This window comes from Hipposideros armiger, unplaced genomic scaffold (assembly GCF_001890085.2).
Source record: "Hipposideros armiger isolate ML-2016 unplaced genomic scaffold, ASM189008v1 scaffold_6, whole genome shotgun sequence".
Taxonomy (NCBI): Eukaryota; Metazoa; Chordata; class Mammalia; order Chiroptera; family Hipposideridae; genus Hipposideros; species Hipposideros armiger.
Window position 1 is genome coordinate 4,753,360 of NW_017731356.1, and position 23,341 is coordinate 4,776,700.

Sequence of the window (23,341 nt, forward strand, 5' to 3'; positions counted from 1 at the left end):
TGCTCCACAGCTTTTCTAGAGGCGCGAAGCTTTCCTCCCAACTTCCGCCCGCACTAGGCATGGCGGCGGCGCCTACGTTCTGATTGGTTGAATGCCTTCACCGTAATCTCGGGCGCTCGCCGGGCCGTTTGCGGAGCGCTGGATTCCCCGCCACCGCCGCCCGGCCATCTCTTCGTGGGTTCGGGCCCTCAGGACGTTTTGGATTTGCCCTCCTTCCTCTTTCTGAAGATCTGAGGTTGGCCGCCAGGTCTGGGAGCTTTGAAACGCGAGAGTCCGAGTTCCTCTTGTTTTCCGGTTCTGCCCGCGGGAACCTCCGGGGACGCGTGGAAGGAAGAGAAGGGCGTGCGTCTGATGACAGGCCCCTTCGGTGCCTGCGCGCTCGCGGGGTCCCGCCTTGCGCTGCCGTGGGGTCGTTCTCACGCTTCGAGCCGCGGCTGTGTTTGTTGACATAAGTGGAAACTGATGCAAACCTACCCACCCCCCAAGGGCCCCAAAGACCTGGCCGATCGATCTAATTTTCAGACACGTGTACTTGAACGTTCAGCGGAGAAGGGTTTAAATACCGAAGAGAGTGGGAAAGTGCCAGCATTTTGAGGGATTTGTGTGCATTTCCAAAACTGACTCGACCACCATCCAACACCGGCAGTGCGGGCTTCGTGAGCGTCTCTCGCCATCCTGCGGCTCCAACATGTTCTGTTGGTTAAAGCTGCTAAACCCGGGTGTAGTCACACCCACCGGAAGGGTCAACCGGCTGATCTGGGGTTCTTTCTCCAGAAGTCTGGTGCTGAGTTCACAGAGGAGAATTCCAGGTGATCGCAGTGAACAGCTCTTGTCCTTGGAACAGCACTGCCTCCTGTCCTCCACTCCACAGCCAGAGGACTCTCTTACTCCCTTTTGCCTCCCGTCTTAACTGGATGGCCTTATGTGTAGAAGCAGATCATTCATCCTCTTCATTGCTTGTAATGTAGTTTTTTTTTCCTGGAGTTTAAAAAGACAAGTAAAGGGGCCACATAGATAGGCTATTCTCCTTTTAGTTGATGCCACCACTAAGCCAAAAGAATCCGTTCACACTTGAGAATACTTTCGTGTATTCTCAGCGTACGCATGACTGTTTCACTCTAGATCAGCGGTTCTCAACCTTCCTAATGCGGCGACCCCTTAATACAGTTCCTCATGTTGTGGTGACCCCCAACCATAAAATTATTTTTGTTGCTACTCTATAACTAATTCTGCTACTGTTATGAATCGTAATGTAAATATCTTTTTGTTTTCCGATGGTCTTAGGCGACCCCTGTGAAAGAGTCGTTAGACCCCCAAAGAGGTCGTGACCCACAGGTTGAGAACCACTGCTCTAGATTCACACTTAAGCTAGCGACTGCACCATCACATTTCTGTGATTCCTGAGATCCTATTTCATTTGGGAAGAAATGTGCCCTACTAAGAATAGGGTAACTTTTGGTCAATGCAAATGCTAGGTGATCAAAAAAATCAGGTTTCCTAACCTAAGGCAAAAATTTACATGAAGACAGTTATTCTCTTGGCTTTTGACATATTTCCAGGTAAATTGAAGTGATTGAAGCAAATGACATACTTTGACTTACTTTATAAATTTTATCCATCGACGTGAAAGGCCTAAAATGATGTGATGTGAGTCTTTATTTTTAAGTAGTTTGCAAATGACATATATAATCTTGCTTTTTTTTTTTTTCTTTTCTTTTTTGAAGAATTCAGTAGCTTTGTTGCCCGGACCAAGACGTGTGGTGAGTTGCGGTCTTCTCACTTAGGCCAAGAAGTCACCTTGTGTGGATGGATTCAATACCGAAGGTAAATTGAGGCAGATGGTTTAAAAATGCATGGTGTTGTTTTCCTAAGGCAATTCCAAACCTTCATTCATTTTCAACCAATCAGAAGAAGAAAAGCTTTGCGACTCCTGCAAGATTCTTAGAATTCATTGGTTTTTCAGTCTTGTTTTGAAAGACCCAAATAGTGTCACTCAGTAAGTACCAGTAACATCTGTTGAAGGGTATAATAATGAAGTGTGATCCACCAGTGGACTGGAATGTCCCTTGGCTTACCAAGATTGAAGAGTCCTGACAAGGAAAAAATTCTGAGACATCCCATATTAAATTACAGCAGACTGGACGGTGGAAGGAAGAAACCAAAAGGGGTTACTCTGTTAACCACTGTAGTTCAAAACCAACAAAAGACTGGTCACACTCCTTAGTGTATGTTGGAATTATTAATCAACTTCCAGGTGAATTTCCAAGATTATCTAAAAAGAATGAATAGCCAGGCACTGAATAAACAGAAGCCTCTGCTTCTTGTTTATTCATTAGTTTTTATGGATTCTGTGCCTATCCCCCAACTAGTCCTCTTCACCTTCTCCCATTTTCTTTGTCTATAGCTAATGTAAATTCTTTCATAATGGCTTATATCTTTCTTCCCCCTACTTGATGTGTAAAAATACTTGCAAAACTCCGCGATAATGGACATGTTGTCTTTCCTACCTAGCTGTGCTGCTGCGGGTGGTTTACACTTCGTGCCCCAAGACTAGTCTTTATTTTATTTTATTTTATTTTTTGGCTAGCAATGGCCTAATAAACCCTTTCTTTTAAAAAGACTTTCAACCATTGAAGCTAAAATTTGTGTTTTAACAGTTTGTAGGACCAATAATTGGGAGTGGGTAAGCTGGTAAGCTTCAAGAGCATGAAAAAGCTTATTTTGTTCTAAATTTAGGTGGAGAACAATGATTCCTTAAGATTAGAGCCCATTTTTTTGTTGTTGTTCATCTCTGTTCATTCCAGAACATGTCTGAATTGTACACTAATTCACAATGAAGAGATCCAAAGTACATAGATTGTGTGACCTTTCTAAAGCACATGTCCAAAATGGATGGATATTTAACCCATAAATTTGTTGACTTTATCTTCTCAACTCAAAATCTCAGGAGGCTTTCTGAATCTCTTCTTGGTATTAAGGAAAGTATGAGAAATGTAGGTTGAATACTAAAATGTTGGGAGTTGGGAGAACTTTTGATGGGTTATGGAGGTATTAAATTAGTAGTTGGACTCCTAGAAAATTTAGATTATATCTTTTTTTAGGAAAAGACTTTATATTGCTATATTTCAAAAATCACCAATCAGAGGTTTCTAATACCTTTAAGTATTATCTTGGATTTTAATATGTGGAAAGTTTCCAAATTTAATAAAATTTTCTTATAAAGACTTAAGCCAATAAAAATTTTTAAAAATTTTAAATGTTCCTTTTCATTAGTAAGCCACCTAAATAACATTAGTAAGCTGTATATATAGCCAATAAAAATTGAAATTGAAAATGAAAAGTCTTTTTTTCATTAATAAGCAACATAGAAAATTTTGTGACTGTAGCTAATGAGATCACTTCATTATTATAAAAAAAGAATGTGAGAAATTGTACAGGTCTTTTGCTTGTTTAATGTGTTTTGCTTGCTTAAATTCGGGACTCAGATTTTATTGTAACATGTTCATTTTCTTCATTAATCAGGCAAAACATCTTCCTGGTCCTAAGAGATTTCCACGGACTTGTTCAAGTTGTCATTCCCCAGGATGAGGTAATACGTTTCCTAGACTGAAAGCATCTTTGATGCTGTGGTTAGAGTAAGCTAAGTATGTTTGAGGTTTGAAATTCAGAAGTTAATGAAAACAAAACATATAAGCAATATTAAGACATACACACCTATATAAATGTTTGTTATTGAGCACATCAAATACAAAGGGCTAATTTCTCTATTTAAAAGGCTACTACAAGTCAATTTAAAAAACAGTGACCCAGTAGAAATATGAAACCAGGATATGAACATAAAATACAGGAAAGAAAATATAAATGGCTTATAGTCATCTGAAAATATGTCCAACCCCACTCATAGAGAACTGTGAATTATAACTACACCGAATTGTTATTTTAACAAACTGGATTGACAGCACACTGTTTGGGAACACAAGCGCCCATACTTTCCAGGAGTGGTGCAGATTGGCACTAACTCTGTAAAGGGCAATTTGGCAGTATCAGAATTAAAAACGCATATACACTTGGAACCATTCCCTCCCCTTTTAGACAATTATCTTACAATTATCTTACACCTAGACTTACACAAATACAAAGTGACTTAAATACAAGGTTATTCATTGCAGGATTATTTTTAATAGGAAAAATAAATTGGGAACCTAGATGTTCCCCAATAAGAGACTGGTATAAAAAATTGTACATCCTTACGGCCACAGAAATAAGATTAAAGAAGCTCATTAAGTACTAACATCAGGGAAAAAACCAAGTATGTTGTTAGATGGAAAAAACGGGATACAAGAGAGTATGCAGAGTGCTATTATCTGTATTGAAAAGGGGGTACGTGTGTGTGTATCTTGGGGCATGTCCCTGGAGTATCTAGTAACACGGGGTGCCTCTGGGGAAGGGAGCTAAGGGCCTGGAGGATGAGGATAGGGGGGAGATTTTCACTGTGTATCTATTTGTACTCTGAATTTTGAGCCATGTGAAGGTACTTCCTGCTCAAAACATAATTACCATTGAAATTTTTAAAAGTCTCGTGATTATTGGGTGACATTTGTGTCTACTGTGGTGATATTTACAAATGCCTGTATGCCTAGGAAAAATATAATTTACTCAGCTCTTAGTGTTTGAGAGAAGTACAGAGTGGTGAATTATCTTCCAGGGGTCAGGGTCTAGAGAGGAACGTAGCTAACCCAGGAGAGCTCTTTTCCCTCTGGACCCCATTATGCCCCTGGATTTAACCGCCCCTAAGACTAACCCTGAGACAGTTCTGCCTTTAAAGTATGTGGGACTTTTTTGCATTAATCGTTCTCCTTATTTTCCTTTAAGGAAAAAAACTTCAAACTCTTAACTAAGAGTTTGACTTGCTGTATTAAATGGAGTCAAAATGGGGGTACAATTTACCAAATTATTTAATAAAGTCATTAATGGCAGCGCCAGTATTATGGCAGTTAAGCTATATGAGTACTCACATTTTTCTAAGCCATAGACTAGTTACTACAGATTGCCTTAACCTCATTTGTTTTCTGGAACTGTTTTCCCCTCTTACTTTGTAGTCGGCCGCTTCTGTGAAGAAGATTTTATGTGAAGCCCCCGTGGAATCTGTGGTGAAAGTGTCTGGGACAGTAATTTCCCGACCTCCAGGACAAGAGAACCCAGTGAGTACCTTCGACACTGTTTAGGTGAATTTTACCTACATCCATTCGCACTGTCTGTCTACACATTCAGGCAACACAGGCTGAGCACCTACTGGACATGAGACACTAAAGTTCTGTGAATTCTATGAATGAACTTAGATTTCAAGATCTTCACTACAGACACACACGCCTATATAAATATGCGCATTAAAACATTTGTTAACAATGAGTCACACCAGCCACAATATGCATAAGAATGTCAAAATCATGCATAGACATTTAAACTATAAGCACCGTGCACTTTACATATGTAAATAAGTCATGTGTTTTACAAATGTTCACTGCATCCTGATGAGTGATTTTGAAAATAGGTCTTTTCTCTGTTTCTCTTTAAGAAAATGGCAACAGGTGAGATTGAAATCAAGGTTAAGACAGCTGAACTTCTGAATTCCTGCAAGAAGCTGCCCTTTGAAATTAAGGACTTTGTAAAGGTGCCATCCCCCTTTATTAATAGAATAATCTAGAATCTGTTGATGACCAGTGAAGTGTTCTCAGAGTTTTTTAAAGAAAGCTTTAACTTCTAGAACACAAAGCATTTTGTTACAGATATATCATGAATTGTTCTGTTAGATATAAAATTTCTTGGCAAACTGTTCATAAATGGTAACAATTCATTAAGCTTGCAGTTCTGAAACACCTAGACTGTTTTTTCAGACAGCTTGAATGAAACATGGTTCTGTCTTAGGGCTGGCTGGGTGGCTCAGTTGGTTAAGAGCTCACTCAAGAATGTGAGCTCTGAGCAACAGCGGTTCGAGTCCCACCTGAGCTGAGCTGCCAACAGGTGGCAGGATGGCTCAGCTAAAAAGGACAAGCAACTTGTCTGTTCCCCTTATCCCAATTCCCCAAAAAAAAAAAAAAAAAAAAAAAAAAAGGAAACATGGTTCTGTCTTTAAGACTTGGGGTGTTATTTTGTTGACTTTTTTTGCTGTTATTGTTTTACATTTTGAAAAGAAATTGAAGTCTAGGTTGGAAATGGCCAAATGGCATAGAAGATCCTGCGTCTATTAAGCCTCTAACAGTGATAAGAGGTTGGCTTGACTTCCCAAGCATAGAAATATGATTACTGTAATTTAGGATGCTCTTTAGCAAAGTTTGAAGGGTTGATGAAGCTAGATAGCACTGGGTAAATGCGCCCAGGTAATTTTTAGCTTTGGCACAATTATCAAGTTATACGCCTGCACAGTCCTAATTTGTAAACTGATCTATAAAGGGATTTTTAAATTAACTGCAAAGTCACTTAGTCTTACATGTAAGATCCCAATACTTAAGTTCCCAATACTAATCTTTTAATTAGAAAAAACAATATAATTAGAGCTGACCTTTTTGTGGGGGAAAAAAAGGAAATACACAGTTAAGATTTCAGAAAGAGAAGTGACAGCTCTTCTACTTCGAGTATCAAAGAAATAAGCTATTCCAGGGAAAGGTCTGGAGTTTACTCAAATTAAACCTTGATAATTACTTATACAATCTACAGACTTATATAACTATAGTTTGACTTAGAAAAGCAGCTAGAAATTACTTTTTTTTTAAAAGTCAGCACAAAGAGGGATGCAGAGGTTTACAGCCTTGAGAATAAGCAAACCGCACTGTGTTCCTATTAGGACAGCCATGCAGAGTCCTCTGCTGTCCCCTTGCATTTCTTACACTTGGAGTCCCAGTCAGGTGATAAAGTCATACCTGTTTTTGACTCCAGTGTATATTTTTAAAAGATCTTTAAAATCAAGACTCAACTACAGGCCAACGTGAATGGATACATGTTTAGTAAGGTAGACAAATTTCAATCGGTGAAGGGTGATGCTAACACTGACGAGTAGTAACAAATGTAAAATCTGTACTAGTAACAAACTTGGATATTTTAGGAATTAAGGATGGCAGTATTTACACAAATGCTAGAAGCTTAAGATAGAGCTAAAGTTTTTGGATATTCAAACTCTGTATCCAAAGTTAGTATCTTTTTAATATTGGAAAAATATTTAAACATAAAAATCTTTACCTTTGTTTAGAAAACAGAAGCTCTTCGTTTGCAGTATCGCTACTTAGACTTGCGTAGTTTCCAAATGCAGTATAACCTGCGGCTGAGGTCCCAGATGGTCATGAAAATGCGGGAATATCTCTGTAATCTACACGGTAAGGAGGATGCCTCCGAGCTCTTGGGAGCTCTTCAGCATTGCTTCTGTTTTATTCTGCAGTTCTACTGTATCCTTTCTTTAGCATCATTGGGTCAGATGTTGCCAGAGGTGTGGCATTCACTTAATGTGTAAAGCAGTTTTTGAAGGTTAATATCTAGGGGTTTTGTCCTAGAGTACAATTTAGTTCCCAACTGGGTCACAAATACAGCCTTTTAAAGGTGATTGTGCCTTTTAAGTTACATTAAGTATTTCCCATCACCAGTGAAGGTGGGACCACTGTTGGGTTGTTAGGTATATATATTTTTAATTCATTATCATGTTTATATATCATTTGTTGTGAGCTCAGAAATGTCACGTGAATTAAACTAGACTCTTTAAGCAGTGCTAGGGTTTTTCCTACTATATTTGTGTTCTTTTTACTCTACTAGCAGAACATTTAGAAAACCAGAACAGTTTAGTAGACAAGAATCCATCAAATAGTTAGAATTATTTCATGACAAAATTATCAGCTTTAGGAACAGAATAGGATTTTAGGAAAATCTTCAGCTTCCTTCTTGGGTTTGTAGAAACCAGCATCTGTAGGCTTGGTAACTTATTTTAGTCGAAATTCTTAATTAAAGGGAAACCTCAGATTTGCTGGACTGTATCACAGACATTCTATTTGACAAATTCCTATCTGCTAAATTCAGATGTTTCTCTCTTTTTAGGGTTTGTGGATGTAGAGACACCAACACTGTTTAAGAGGACTCCAGGGGTATGTGTATTCCTTAAATCAGTCTACTAATGTCCTATTCATTATGAAACTGACCACTTTGTTTTTATAGTCACTTAGTTGTATTTCTTTTATTTATTTTACTGCCTCTGAACAGACACGTTAACTATGTTTTTTTAAGAGTTGAGAAAATTTTATGGGTCAGTATTTTGAGTCAGAATCCTTTTATTCTACATGAGTTTTCTTTCCCTTGAGGTTTATAGATTATAGATGCAAATCAATAATGAATTGGTTCCTTTAACATAAATCCATTGTTCATTTAAGAACTGACATTTCTAAACCTTGATATTTAATCTATTTACACAACCTATGGACTTATAAAACTATAATTTAGAAAAGCAGTTAGGAAATACTTGAATAGGAACTGATGCACAAAATTCTTTTAGCTAGTAACAGAATTGGGAATTCCTTTCAACAAACATTCACTTAATACCTACAATATCCAAATGTTATTTAATGCCTACTATGTGCAAGCTTTTTGGGGCACTAAAAGATGAGCAAGAGATGATCTGTCATTGTGGGGACTTTGCTGTTAATTTCATTGATGAGCTGAAGTATCAACTTGCACCAGTTCTTAGGATTGTGTTTTTTTTTTAAATACTATCTCTGCTCTCCCTCTCTCTCATTAAAAGGGTGCAAAAGAGTTTGTAATACCATCCAGGGAACCTGGGAAGTTCTATTCTCTCCCTCAGAGTCCTCAACAGTTTAAGCAGCTTCTGATGGTTGGTGGTATAGACAGGTGAGCTTTCTTTATGCTAGTAATTGTTCAGAAAAGGAAAGGGGAGGGGGACAGGAAAAAATTGTCTGATCCCTTAAAAGAAGGTTAGAAAATGGAGAATTTGGAAAATACTTGCAAAATGCCCTAAACGTCTGTTGTCATTATTTAGTAAAGATGTATTGAGTGGCCACCATGTGCAGAGCTCTATGCTGGCACATAGCAGGGAATTCAAAACAAGAAAGAATGGGTTTTGTTCTCAAGGAGTTAATAAAGCTAGTAAAACAGAATAGGATAATAAAACCAACTGTGATATAAACCAGAAATAAGTGCATTGAGAGTTGTGAAGTAGGTATTAAGGTTTGAAATTATGTTGTCTGGGGAAATATTATAAAAAACCTTCTGAGCAAGGCCTTCTGGGATAGAGCTGCATTTCAGCAGATGAAGATGAGTGGGATGGCAGAGCTCAGGAAAGCTCAAGTGTACTTACGGAGCAACACGTATTCCAATTGGCCAAAGCTAAACAGTGCAGAAAGAAGCATGGAGCGCCTTGCACGCCAGCCTAATATGTGAAGAGCCAAAGGTGCCCTTGTCTATTTCTAAAGCAATGTATACTTCAGTTCTCATGGGTCAGCTACGTATCTGATTAGAGCATCACGAAGGATTTTTAAATTTTTATGTCTTTTAGGTATCATTAGTAATGTATTTCATAGCTGCATTGCCCTGAACTTTTGTGGAAAAGGATGTATGTCTTCCTAGAATCATGACTCAATTAATGCTAGTTTTCAATTGTAGATATTTTCAGGTTGCCCGATGTTACCGCGATGAAGGTTCGAGACCAGACAGACAGCCCGAGTTCACTCAGGTATTAGGTTATAGTCACTCGTCTCTTACTGATTCAGCCTTGCCATGGCCAAATATTTCCAGGCCCAGACAGTAATTACATGTACTTTACTTCTCATTGCATTTTATCCACCAGATAGTTAATGAAACTAACCTGAAGTTGAGGCATTATGTAATTTTTTATCTATTTAATGTGTCCTTTTTATACGGCATAAGGAATGCCAGAGATTCCTAGTGTTTTAATGGTCACGATGCAATTAAGTTCTCAAAACATCTCTTCTGCTTTAAGAACCAACAATTCTGTATATTGATATTTAATCTATTTCTCTAATCCTGTGGGCTCACCAGAACTATTATGATTTAATTTCTGTATGATAGCATATTAATCAGTGTGGTGAAGCACAAAAACCATAAGCTCTGAAGGTAGACTGACCTGGGATCAAATGTAGCTTTACTACTTACTAAATACACGTACAGACCAAGTTACTGTAGCCTCTCTGAGCCTTAACCATGAGATAGTCATGGGAACTAAACAGGTTGATATATTTGAAGCATTAGCAGAGTACCTGACATAAAACAGATGTACAATAATATTTATCCCCCCTCCCATGTATTATGTACAGAATCCTATGGTAACTTGAAACCAGAGAAATACATAAATGTGTATCTATTAATATTGTGGCTGTTCAAGTTAGTTTCCACATGTTATTTGGTTTCAGATTGACATAGAGATGTCTTTTGTAGACCAGACCGGGATCCAGAGACTAATTGAGGGTTTGCTCCAGTATTCCTGGCCTGATGATAAAGGCCCTTTGGGAGTTCCTTTTCCTTCTATGACTTTTGCTGAGGCATTGGCCAGCTATGGAACTGATAAGCCTGACACTCGCTTTGGGATGAAGGTACTTTTCTTGTCACCTTTCCAGGCCTCTGCCTCTAAATAGTCCTGCAGTCTTTTGAACCACTTTGAAATCTACAACCAGTTACACACACTGTTTCTCATATTTTTTTGTTGTTACTTTAGCTTCTTTTGTTGTTATGAAGCTACAGCAGGAGAGGATAATACTGTGTTAGCACCACAATCCTCGTTTCTACCTGCTGTATTCCAAGACCCATTTCCAAGAGCAAGGCTCTTGCTATAAACTTTTTATGACTGACAAGTTATTAATCATATGAGCATGAATGGTAACTTGAAAGGAAAAAACCCTATTCTTTCCTCTTCTATTTTTCTTAAGCTAAAATGGCTCTTGGAAGGCAAATGATTAAGAGTTATTCTTTTTCCCTTGGTCTTCAAAGAGCTCAAACATGGAAATGGTTATTCGAATGATTAAGGTCCATGCATGTTTAACTAAGGGTAAGGGTGGAGTGTAAACGGAGCAGTTCCCATTAGCGAGCCTCTCATCTGCTCTAGAGAGCAACAGCCCTCTGTCTGTGATGCTGGTGACAGTTCTGGATCTGTTCTCACTGCAATTTCCCTAGAAATTGAGTTCTGCCAGGCCTGTGAATAGGCAGTGCTCAGTTCTTAGAATGAAAAAATGCAATACACAAAGTCGTAACTGCCCACTCACAGCTGCCAACTTTCCGCTCTTTGTTTCTTCTTCTGTAATATGGACTAGTGGTTCTAGAGTCAGACGGCCTAGCTTACATTCTGGCTCTGCGACTTACTAGCTGTGTCATCTTGAGCAGGTTATTTCCTTTTCTGTGCCTTGGTTTCCTCATTTATTAAATGGGGAAATAAGAGTGCCTACCTCACACTCTTGTTTTACGGATGAAATTAGTGAATACTACATTAGTACATTAACACCTGTCATGGTGCCCAACCCATGGTAACTGCTCTATGAATGGAATGCATGCTATAAATGTTAACAAGGTCTGCTTTCTTCTCTAAAATCTTGTTTGTACAATGTTTTGAGATAAAAATGACTTCACGTTCAGTTACCTTGCTTTTGACCCATTTGCCAGATTGTAGATATCAGCGATGTGTTCAGAAACACAGAGGTTGGATTTCTTCGGGATGCACTGAGTAAACCTGGGGGAGCCATCAAAGCCATACGTGTCCCCGGCGGAGCGGTAAGCGAAGCCCAGTTCTGGAATTTCTAGAACATATGTTTGGGAAGTATGGTCAGCATAGGTGCATTTAAACTTCAGAAAGAACAATTCCCTTTAAATGAGATTATATATGTTTATATCAAGTCTAACAGTGTCCCTGAAACTATATGTAAGTAGAGAGCAATCAAACCTTATGGATGTGAGTTTACACTCAAGATCTAGAGCTTTTTTTTTCCCCTCTGAACAATGCTATGGAGTACTCCTTTGCTTTGTTTGGGGTCATTTCCACCAGTGATGACCATAAAAGAAATAGTATTCACATTCTGCCTCCAGCCTCAGTTTGTCCAAAGGCTCGTCTTACCCCAGTCTTACCCTTGTATGTTGGTTTTTGAAAACGATGACAATTTTGAAAGGCTACTCATTCGGGTATATAAGCATATTAAGTATATTCAAAATGGGGATAAGAATTCAGTCTCATTTTATTCACTTCATATGTTCGGTGGAAAGTAATTTGGTGTCCATGCTCCTGTCCAGACACAGTGAGTGTACTCAGCTAAGCTCAGTATAACATATGCTGCTTATATTGTTTCCTCCAATCTGAGGATGTCCATCTTTCCCCAAGTAGGTTATAAGAACTGCTGGGTTGGAAACCCTGTTCCCACCTTTTTGTATCTTCCAGAGCTAGTTAAGTGCCCCATGAATATTAGTTATGATGATAGTGTCTCAAAAAGACATTGAAATAATTTAGAAAAAGTTCAAGAATTTTAAGGAGTCTTGACATAAGCAAATTCTGAATCATCTTATTGATCTGAAAGTTATTTTTTCTTTCACAATTCAGTTGTAAAGATTCATTTTGAACCTTTATCCTATATTGAATGAAATACACTCACAGCGATTACTAATGAGACCTGCATAATTGGAAAAAAATAAGCCCTGTAACAAGCTTAAAAATGCTGTCATTTGGCAGCAGGAATTACATTTTTATTGAATCCTATTGTGATGGAAAGGCACAAACTATATTTGTATCCCATTTGATCATAAACATGTTTATGAAGCTAAGTGTCATATTGGTGAGTTTACTTTGATTTTCTTTCACCAGAAATACTTCAAAAGGAAAGACATTGAGTCCATTAGAAAATTTGCAGCTGATCGTTTTAATCAGGTAAGGAGTTAATTAGAGCAGTTTTTTCCTGTCTTTTAGGGATTCAATATTTATAACTAATAATTGCTTGAGCTCTTATTATCATTAGTGTTGAGGGTCTTGATATTTCAGATCATTCTTATACTTTTCCTCTTTTTGTTTTTTAACTTAATCTCACCCCTTAGACAGTTGAGTTCACGACTAATCAGAACATGAAAGCTCAACCATACCCTTTTAAAATAAACAATGGTACTTGAATCCAGTTAGGACAATTCCTAGAGCCCCATGAGCCCAAGGTTTCAGCACAGTATGGCAGGAGCCTGTATTCCTCGTTCTTCCCGTACCCTTTATTAAAATTCTGAATACACCTTTGATACACACATTTTGTGTTCTTGGCTTGGTTAATGGTGGAACGAAAATCAGGAGCAGCAGGAGTGGCAAATGGGTGTCTTACATTGTCACCAGGCGTGTAAATTGCCTTGGCTACTTTGGAATCAATAGCTTTAAAAATAGCCATGCGTTTTTGAGTCAGTAACTTTCTGTGATACACTTTAAAGAAAGGATCCAACATATGAGGAGATTTTATGCTCATCACAATATTGTTCATAACAGGAATAAAATGAAACCATATGGAAACGATGAAATAAATTAAGGTATAATCCAAAGAATTAATATTCAAGTTTCTTTTTAAAACTATGTCTCCTAAAAGTTTGTGATAAGAGGAAAGTGTTCATAATAAAAGGAGAATACAGAATTATATATGCAGTGGCCATAACCATGTAAACGCACTATTTATGGATTGAAAACGGACTGCCCACCTCTACCACCATCACACCCCAAGCCTCATACCTCAACTTCAAAGGGATTTTTCTATAAGAAACAAAAATTGGATGGTGATTTCCAAAATGGGTCAAGGCAAAATGGAAAAGTCAGGGAAATATAAGATGTTTTTTAAAAAATTAAATGAATTTAAAGGACTATCCTTCTTGATTTTTTTTTCTATAGAAGTGTTCTTCCTTTTATAAAATGATAGTAATAGTAGATATTATTTGGGGTTTGTTTTATGCTCTTGATAAAATTCAAAACAGCCAACCCTCTTTCTCCCAATTGTGTTTATTTTTATTTTACTAGTGTTTGAAATCCACACCTAGGAACCACAGGATCAGGAAATAAGCTTGAAGGTTAATTTGGCAGCCAATAGTTGATGGGACTATTATTATATTTTCTTCTACTCTTTCTTCCCCTCTTTTCTCTGTTACTTCCCTAATTTTCTGAATTTTTATATAAGAAACAGGTACTACTTATTTTTTCAATAATGCTTTTAACTTGCTTTGGCTTAAATTGTTTAGTGTTTATTTTTAGCAATATGTACATGCACATGGTAAAAATAAACAGTAAAGATGGGTTAATAATGAAATGCAGTGTTTGCTTTAGCTCCAGTCCCATACCAGAGTGTGTCTGTTTTCAGAAATATGTCTACATACTGCCCTTATTCTTATTATCCATTTTAAACTTGATCTGTTAACCTCTGCAGTGAGAGACGAGGCTCACACACACAGGCCTTACCTGGTCGCTGTACCGTCCGCACAGCTGTCTTTCTGGACCTTATTCCTCTTCTGAGTTGAAGCCACTCTTTTCCGGATCCCAGCTGCTCCTCTTTCTTGGTTGTGCTGGAGTATGTCCTCAGATAACTTCCTAAGGAAGCATGTGAGAAACTTTCTGAATCCTTACATGTCTAAACATGTCGTTATGTTCAAATCCTCACATTTGATTAGTAATTTTTCTGAGTATAAAATTCTGGATTGGCAGCCACACCCCGGTAGAACGGCATTGCCCGATAGAACTTTCTGTAATATGGACATGTTTCACAGCTGCATCGTCCAATATGGTAGCCAGTGGTCCGTGTAGCTACTGAATGCTTGAAATGTAGCTTGTATGCCTGAAGAATTGGATTTTTTATTTTATTTTAATTTAAATTTAAGTAGCTGCATGTGACTGGCCACTGTATTAGACAGTACATCTTTAGCTTGTTGAAGGCATTGCTTTATTTTCTTCTTATATCTACTGTTACTGAAGAGAAGTCTGATGCTTGTGTGAATTTACAACTTGTGTAGCTTTAGGTCCTCTTTCATGGAGTGTGTTGATACTTGAAGTGGCCTTCGAGTACACTGGGCTCATGTCTTTCAAGTGTGCAAAGTTCTTCTGTTGTCTGTTTGACCTCATCTAGTCTCTCCTTTGGGGCTCTCTCTTAGTTGTATGCTGGGCCTCTTTTTGTAACTTGTATGCCTCTTTTGTTCCTGTATCCTTTCCCATGATACCGTCTTTTTTTATTCTTTCTGGGACATTTCTTCAACTCTTCTGAGTTTTTTGTGTTTGTTTTTTGGTTTTTTAGCAACATATCTTTTTTTCCAGTAGCTCTTTCTTGCTTCTTTTCATTGCATTTTATTCTGGTTTCATTGATAAAATTTCTTTTTGAGTGTCTTTGAGGTTCAAGCCCTCTTTTGGTCCCTAAATTATCTCTTTCCACTTGGGTTCTTTTTTCTGTTTATCTTGGTTGTGTGTCTTTGAGTTTTTTAATACTACAGAGTTTCTTCATTGTGGAACGATTGTTGATTATACATGTTTAAGAATGAGGCATTTAAAAAGCTGGTTGGGAGGACAGGGCCCCTGGAAGAGCTTTGTAAATGGTTAGGTTCAGGTGAGCAGTAGGGCGTTAGCCATTACCCTGGGTACCCAAAGCTTCAAGAGTCCTGAGGGTGTCTAGGATCCTGCCAGGTAAAATCAGTTCCTTCCTGTGCTGAGGCGGCTCCACTCTTCTCTGGGCAAGACCTTCCTTCATCTTGCTTCTTCAGTCATTCCTATTCGCTTCACTTGCAACCTGCCAAAACTTTGCAGAAATCTCTTATCCGATGACATCCCTCCTCACCCATCATTCTTTTTTTTTTTTTCATTATGATGAGATTACTTTTTTAACTCCTTTAGTATCATTTTGAAGGGGTTCAGGGAAGGACTAGAGATAACCTCATGTAGGTTCTCTTCTATTGGGAACAATAAATCTTTGTACTATAAGAAAAATAAATCAACGCCACTTTTTAAAAAAATGTGAATAAGTCTTTTTCTGTATCACAGGAAGTCTTACCTGTATTCCTGAAAGCCAATAAGAACTGGAATTCTCCAGTTGCTAACTTCATAATGGAGGAGCAAGGATTGGGCCTAACCAGACAGATGGAGATCCAAGAGGAGGACGTGGTCCTGCTGACTGCTGGAGAGCACAGGAGAGCAGTAAGAAAAACTCCCTTCAGGCGGCTGGGCTGTGGAGGCTGAAGGAAGCCGCTTCCGTGTATAGAGCACGGATTTGCAATGGGCTATTAATTCCAAAAAATGGAGCTGCTCTGCATGAATTTTTATATGAATGAATATCTTCCAGTGCTTTATAATGCACTGTATAAAAACTAGAGTTTTTCACACCAGCTACCAGCCTCCGCTGGCACTGCTCACACAGATTGGATTTGGCTCTGATTAAGAAAGCCACTTAGGGGCAACTGTGAAAAAATAGTTTCTTTTTTGAGGTTTTGCCGATTAAGAAAATCTGGTCATCACTAACTTCTGTACATAATGCATTCCTGAAAATGTGGGGGCCAGACCAGACTGCTGGAGGGCTGCTGGGCTGGCTGACAGCCCACCCTGGCCCTGGCTTGCTGTTGGCAGGGTCCTTTTTCCAGCAGCTGGGAGGTGCTGAGTGCTGCCATGCACTGGCTGAGTCACCATTCTTCAGGAGACGGATGGAAGACTGCATCTAGCTTTAGAGATCATTGTATAGGGACAGCCGGTTAGCTCAGGTGGTTAGAGTGCAGTGCCTATAACACCAAGGTTTCCAGTTCGATCCCCACATGGGCCACTGAGCTGCGCCCTCCACAACTAGATTGAAACAACTACTTGGAGCTGATGGGTCCTGGAAAAACACACTGTTCCCCAATTTTAAACAACAACAAAAAAGTGTGGTATAAAAGTCAAACATGAACACTGAAAATATACTGTAATGGTCAAACATGACATAAATTCATTCTTGTAGTATAGGATGGTTTCTTTATAGTAACAGTGAAAGTGCCATGTGGATATTTAAATGTGAGATAGAATAGGCCACAAAGCGACACCCTGTGCACGTCTCCGAGCATGTTTCCTCTCCTAGGTGTCCTTTTCCAGCGAAGCCCCGTGCATCATGCTTAGCACTTATTAAGCACTTCTGTTTGCCCAGCACTGTTGTACTTTGTGTATGTATATTCATTTAATCCTCATGCCAACTCTGTTGAGAGAAGTACTGATATTGTTGCCATTGTAGATAAAGATAAAAACACTGAGGCACAAAGGTTAAAATTTTGCTCAAACAGACAGCTGGGAAGTGGAGGAGCCAAAATTTTTTTCTGACCCTCGAAGTCTGGTTCCAGAAGTCACACTCCTAAATTATTTATTTATTTATTTATTTATTTTTAGCTGAGCCATCCTGTTGGCAGCTCAGCTTGGGCCGTGAATCAAACCGGGGACCCTGTTGCTCAGAGCTCACACTCTTGAGCAAGCTTTTAACCAACTGAGCCACTCGGCCGGCCCTCAGAAGTCACACTCCTAAGTTAACCTCTAATCCTACTGCCTTTTTAATAACAGCCAACGTCTGCAGAACATTAACTGTGCCAGGCTCTCATCGGGTCCTCTGCACAGCCCTTAGGGAGCAGCGAGGAAACAGTAACCGTCATGGCTGCTATGCATGTTGCACCTTAATATTTGATCTCACTGAATCGTCACAAGTCTTTCGAAGCAGATACTTTTATCTCCATTTTACTATGGAAAAGGGTGCCGAGAAATTAGTCAGTAGCCAAACAGAGATGCAGACCCAAGTCAGTCAAGCTCTGATAACCTGTGTTCTCAGTTACCGTTAGAAGATACTCACCCAGTCGCTGAGTCTGACCATCGTTCTCAACCGTGTTGCAGTCAGATCATCCTCAGCTCTGTCTCCCGAGAAGCTTCGAATGTCTCTTAACTGGCTAATCCTTTCTCCAAGAATGTCCTGGCTTTTGACTCCAGGTGGTGCCACGTGCTGCTGACTCTGTCACAGCGGTTGACTCGCTGTTCATATCTTCCTTTTGCAGTGCTCCTTGTTGGGAAAATTACGACTGGAATGTGCTGACCTTCTAGAAGCACGAGGAGTGGTGCTCCGTGACCCAGCTGTGTCCTCTTTCCTCTGGGTGGTGGATTTCCCACTCTTCCTTCCCAAAGAGGAAAATCCCGGCGAGCTGGAGTCAGCCCACCACCCGTTTACTGCTCCTCATCCCAGTGACACCCACCTCCTGTACTCCGAGCCCGAAAAGGTACCTTATCTGTACTTCCTGGTAAACCGGGGAAACGAAGGCAGAGAGCTTCAGGTTTCAGTCTGACCCCCTTCTGGAAGCCCCAGAAGAGCTGGTCGGGTGGGAGTCAGTAGTTAACGTTCTCTAAGTAGCTCCAGTGTCTTCTACCCAGAGGAGCGAGAGCCAGGAATTTTCTCTAACTCGCCGTCTGTGACTCCTAGGCCCGCAGCCAACACTATGACTTGGTTTTAAACGGCAGTGAGGTAGGAGGTGGTTCCATCCGGATACACGAGGCACAGCTGCAGCACCACATCCTGGAAGCAGTCCTGAAGGTAACAGCGTCTTTTGCCCAGGCCTTTTCACACTACATTTGTCTGATTGTTAAAGCTTGTGATGAGTGGAGGACTCACTAGACAGAGAATAGTGCCAGCTTCTCTCTCCACCTTCAGTGTAAGCCTTGGAAAAGTGAATGGTGATAGCTGTTTATTAGTGCTTGCTACGTGCCAGGCACTGTTTAAGTTCTTTATATGCATCGACACATTTAATTCTCAGTCACTTTTTGAGGTAAATACCCTTATTCTGCCCATTTTACAGGTAATAAACTGAGGCAGATTAATGAACTTGCCCAAAGTCACGGCATAAAAGTAAGCAGAGCCAGGATTCGAGTCCAGGCAGGTGGCCCTTGACCCCAAGGTCCCATCCTCCTAACCACTACACTGCTCAAAAACTGACCAAGTGACTGAAAACACTGATAACGCTAGAGAAAGAGGCGGGTGAGAGGACTTTTTATCACTTACCAGGCACTACTTTAGTTGTATTTGAGGAAGGGGGTAGATTGTAGTGAAAGAGAGTGGGGTCATCGGGAGTTTGGAAAGGAAGTCTGTAGAGAAGCAGGCTAAGAGGCTACAGCTGGATGATTCCGTGGACGGCTAGGCTAGGCTCCAGGCAAGACAGGATGAAGCCAGGCGGGTCCTGAAAGAGCGCTTTGTGGGGCTGACTCCCAGGTGTGAGGTGGGACAGAACTTTGGGAGCAGCATTGGAGAACTCAAAACACCAGACCCCCTTCTAGTGTTAGGGGCACTGCGAACTCCCCTAACTTTTCTCCCCCAAGACTAGGCCTCCAGTCACCAGTTCGCCAGCCTATGTTTTCATTCCTTTCATTGTCAAGCGTCTCAAAAGAGTCAGTGAGAATACATTGCTTCTGCTGCTTCATACACACCAGTGGTTCCCAGCCCTGCCACACATTAGAACAGGATCACTTGGAAGGCACTGAAAACAAAATGCACAAGCAGCTGCACCCCACACCAATAAAATAAAGAGCTTTGGCATTTGTCCTTTAAAAGCTCCCTACTTGATTCTGATCTGTAGCCTGGTTGGTTAGAGAACCATTTTCAGACACACGTCAGTGTTTCTCCACGCATTGCCCCATAGAAGTTCCGTGCAGTCATCAGATCCAGTGGCCTGTTCTTGACCCTCAAGCCGTCCTCTCTCCCCCAGCAGCATTGACACTTGCTTCCTAATAATGTTCTCTTCCCTTGGTCCCTGTGACAGGATGGTTCCCTGCTTTCATCCTACTTTTTGGAGCCCACACCTCCATATCCTTGCCGGGTCTTACTACTCTGTTTGCATTATCAGTGTAATCACAGCTGCATTACATTTCTCCACGTTTCATATCGGTGACGTGTCACATTCTCATGCTAAACTGTAAACCTCTTCAGGTCCTTTTTAGACTCTATTTTCCCTTTAGCACCTAAGCATACTGCTGGCACTTAGCGGACCCAAGGTGTGTATTTAAGTTGAATTGTCTTTTGAATTTCAGGAAGATGTGAAATTGCTCTCCCACCTGCTCCAGGCTTTAGATCACGGGGCGCCCCCTCATGGAGGAATTGCCTTAGGTAAACAGTCTGCCCTTTTACAAGCTAAATTTCATTGCATCTCGTTATGTCTCAATTTGGGGCCCTTCACTGATGGGGGTGGGTGGAGAAGTGAAGAAAGCAGGGGCGAGCCAAAGGTTCTACAAGAACTTAAGTTTGCGTTTTCATTTCAATGCTATATTTTTAAAACATTTTACCAGTTGTAAAAATAAAACTTCATTGATAATTTGCATTTGAAAGATTTTAATAGGATGAAACTGCACAGTCTTAGGTCAATATTGCCCAAATCCCTGAGGCTCAGACACATTGACAGGAGTCTGGAAAGCATTGCTGCCTAGTGTTCGTCTTGTGAATGCAGAAACCTGCCAGCGCCCTTCTGATGGCCATGGTGGTTTTATCAGGCAAGGAAGAGAGTGAGCAATTCTAGGGAGCTCACCTAGATTATGGGCCCTCAACAACAGAGGCCTTCTGTGCTCTTTAAGAAAACTATTCGGACAGCACCTAATTTTATTCAACCTTTAGTGAGCCCTTCGAAGGACTCATTGACTGCTGTCACTGTTAGCCCCAGTGGCATGTCAACATTAGTCCTGAGTATTTTTCTAAAATGAAATAGAAAAGAACCTCTCAAACAAAAGTTCCCTAACAAGAAGGGAACTATGCTTGGCTGCAACTTGTTCAAAGATTCTTATTTAAAAGTTCCCTACAACTTTATAGAAAAACTGAGTCACTCCCAGCCTTAGATGACATGTTCATCTGTTAATTTTGTCTCTTACTCACAGGATTAGACAGACTGATATGCCTTGTCACTGGAGCACCGAGCATCAGAGATGTCATAGCCTTCCCGAAATCCTTCCGGGGGCACGACCTCATGAGCGGTGCCCCAGATTTTATCCCTCCTGAGGAACTGAAGCCCTATCATATCCAGGTCTCCTGGCCAACTGACTCAGAAGCAGACAAGAACTCATTGAATCACCCACACCATCCAGAAAGTTGAGCTTTTGAGTCTCATCCTGTTTTGCTTCCTCAAGGCTCGAATCTGATGCGTGGTTCTGCCACAGACCTGACAAGTATTTAGGTGGAAAGAGGCCAGGCAACAGTCTTCACAATGAAGACACAGATAGAAGATATCCAGTTTTGACTTGAAAACATGCATTATGAGGACTTTTTTGTTTGGGACTTTTTCTTTTTCCTTGGCGAGGTGTGTGGCAGTCATATCATGACTGTTTTCTAATCATGTTTTCCGTACCTGGATAGTAAGTTGTTCACTTAGGACAAAAGTAATCGAATCATGTGTGAAATGAGAGAAAATGCCCGCCCCCTTGGACTGGTCAACTGATGGAGGAATCAGTTCAAGCAGCTTCATCGAGAGAATCCTATAAATTAAGGTGGACAGTGACATTTCAACTATCAATGTAATATCATGAAGCAGCATAATATAATGCAAAAAATCACTGAAATGGAAGTCACCAAGTCGTAGTGCTTCGCCTTGAGCAAGTTACATCCCTCCTGCTTGTGTGAAATGCAAACCATGTTTGCCCTGGAGGCTCCACAGGCCTCTTCTTGCCAGAATCAGGAGACACTGTGTGTGGCAGGTAATGTGAAAGAAATGCTTTGAGAAACTGTAAGGCATGATACAAACGTAGGGTTATCCATCCACCTGTAAACAGATGCAGGTGTAGCTACATATTTTATAGTTTAAGATTAAACAAAAATCAAGGAACTATTTACTAATAAAGTTGAAAACAACACAACCAGGATTTTGAAATGGACAAACTAATTGTAAACAGGAAGTTGAGTTTATTTCAAATCCAATCTCCAACCTGCTAAGGAATTTAGATTTATCCTATGTTGCAAGTTTTAAAAACAGGTAAGCAACTGCCAGCTATAACATCAACAGTTATTAGCTTCCAGGGAGCTTTGTCTTGGGAACAGTTTCTCCTTGTTGGAAAGAGATGTGTCAGATGAGTCTGATGGGACTGTTTTATGCTCTTGGGCTTTGGTTAAATAAAACAAGGCATTCATACAGCTGCTCTGCCTTTTCCCAGAATTCCTCTCTGAAGAACCAAAACTCTGACAACGGTCACATCTCTTGCTATTGATTGTTTGCTAAACACATAACTCATCTTAAGGATGCTGCCTCAAAGATATTTTTTTCTCATGAGAAATAACCAGGTACACAACAAAAATATTAGATAAGGTAGCTATATAAGTTGTAAACATAAGGGCACATTTAAGTCAGTCTTCTGTATTTAAGACAATGGACTTATTTAGCTTTTTTATTTCAGGACTCCTTACAGTCTTTAAAAATTATTGAGGATCCCAAAAAGCTCTATAGAGGTCTTCTACTACTATAGTAGGAGTTAAGATTTCTTAAGTATTTACTATTCACTTTAAAATAATGAATCCATTACATTAACATAAATAGCATATTTTTATTTTAAAAATAATTATTTTCTAAAACAAATTAGTGAGAAGAGTGACATTGTTTTACATTTCTGCAAATCCTCTTGATGTCTGGCTTAATAGAAGACACTGGGTTCTCATATCTGCTTCTGCATTCCATCTGTTGTGATACATTGTTTTGGATGAAATATATGAAGAAAATCTGGCTCAAAGATATAAAGTTAGAAAGGCGAGGAGTATTTTAATAGCCTTCTCTGATAGTTACGGATATTCTTCCTTATATTCACCAAAACTTTACGAGTTCCTTAAAGGTTACTTGCAATGTGGAATCTGAACCATATAGATGAACTTTACTGAAAGTCCGCTGGTCTATGTCATATTTTGAATACAGTTTGTACCTATGCGTAATGTTTAACAGTACACATTGATCATTTGGAAATGATTGGTTCACTGTTACGCAAATCCTCCAACTGTTGACAAATTTCGTTTTATAATTTCTAAAAAAATCACCTTAATATCACTACTGATCTCACCACAAGTCTAAGTATGGAGAAGCTGTAAGTGCACAGTGACATACAAACTTTCCAAAATTCTAATTTTCATTTGAAAGCTTGAATTTTAGCATGGGCAACAAATACCATCAGTTTTTTCCAAACTTACTTGTTTATTTTTGAGAAACTACCTGCCAAATATGAACATAATCTTTGTCAGTCTTTTTTTCAAGTAAAAATGGTGTTCTATGGAAAAAGCAGGTAATTCAGCTTGTAGCAAACACTGGCACATGGTTTTTCTAGAAAAAAACTACATGGTATGTGGCACAAGTGCTTCATGTATACTTC

General features: G+C 39.7%; 1 protein-coding gene across 3 annotated transcripts; it reads left to right on the forward strand.

The window, feature by feature from the left end:
* The first annotated feature begins 132 nt into the window (after window positions 1-132).
* On the forward strand, window positions 133-22,124 carry DARS2 (aspartyl-tRNA synthetase 2, mitochondrial). 3 transcript variants are annotated; one of them, XM_019648181.1, is made up of 17 exons: window positions 133-809; window positions 1,725-1,824; window positions 3,523-3,589; window positions 5,100-5,201; window positions 5,576-5,671; window positions 7,244-7,367; window positions 8,077-8,123; window positions 8,774-8,880; window positions 9,652-9,721; window positions 10,449-10,598; window positions 11,659-11,766; window positions 12,845-12,907; window positions 16,016-16,168; window positions 18,028-18,246; window positions 18,447-18,557; window positions 20,045-20,120; window positions 20,879-22,124. In XM_019648181.1, exons 1-17 carry the CDS (start codon window positions 689-691, stop codon window positions 21,091-21,093), a joined length of 1,929 nt encoding a protein of 642 aa, XP_019503726.1. In that variant the 5' UTR covers window positions 133-688; the 3' UTR covers window positions 21,094-22,124. The 3 variants fall into 3 exon arrangements, with proteins under 3 accessions (XP_019503726.1, XP_019503732.1, XP_019503719.1); XM_019648174.1 differs by having other exon boundaries at window positions 134-809; window positions 10,419-10,598; XM_019648187.1 differs by lacking the exon at window positions 5,576-5,671 and having other exon boundaries at window positions 10,419-10,598.
* Window positions 22,125-23,341: the final 1,217 nt, after the last annotated feature.

Bases quoted from the DNA above. Each gene is read 5' to 3' on its own strand.
- DARS2 (XM_019648174.1), top strand. From the start codon at position 689: ATGTTCTGTTGGTTAAAGCTGCTAAACCCGGGTGTAGTCACACCCACC. The intron at 8,124-8,773 runs GTATGTGTATTC...TCTCATTAAAAG, and splicing joins TGTTTAAGAGGACTCCAGGG to GGTGCAAAAGAGTTTGTAAT. The intron at 18,558-20,044 runs GTAACAGCGTCT...TTTGAATTTCAG, and splicing joins TCCTGGAAGCAGTCCTGAAG to GAAGATGTGAAATTGCTCTC.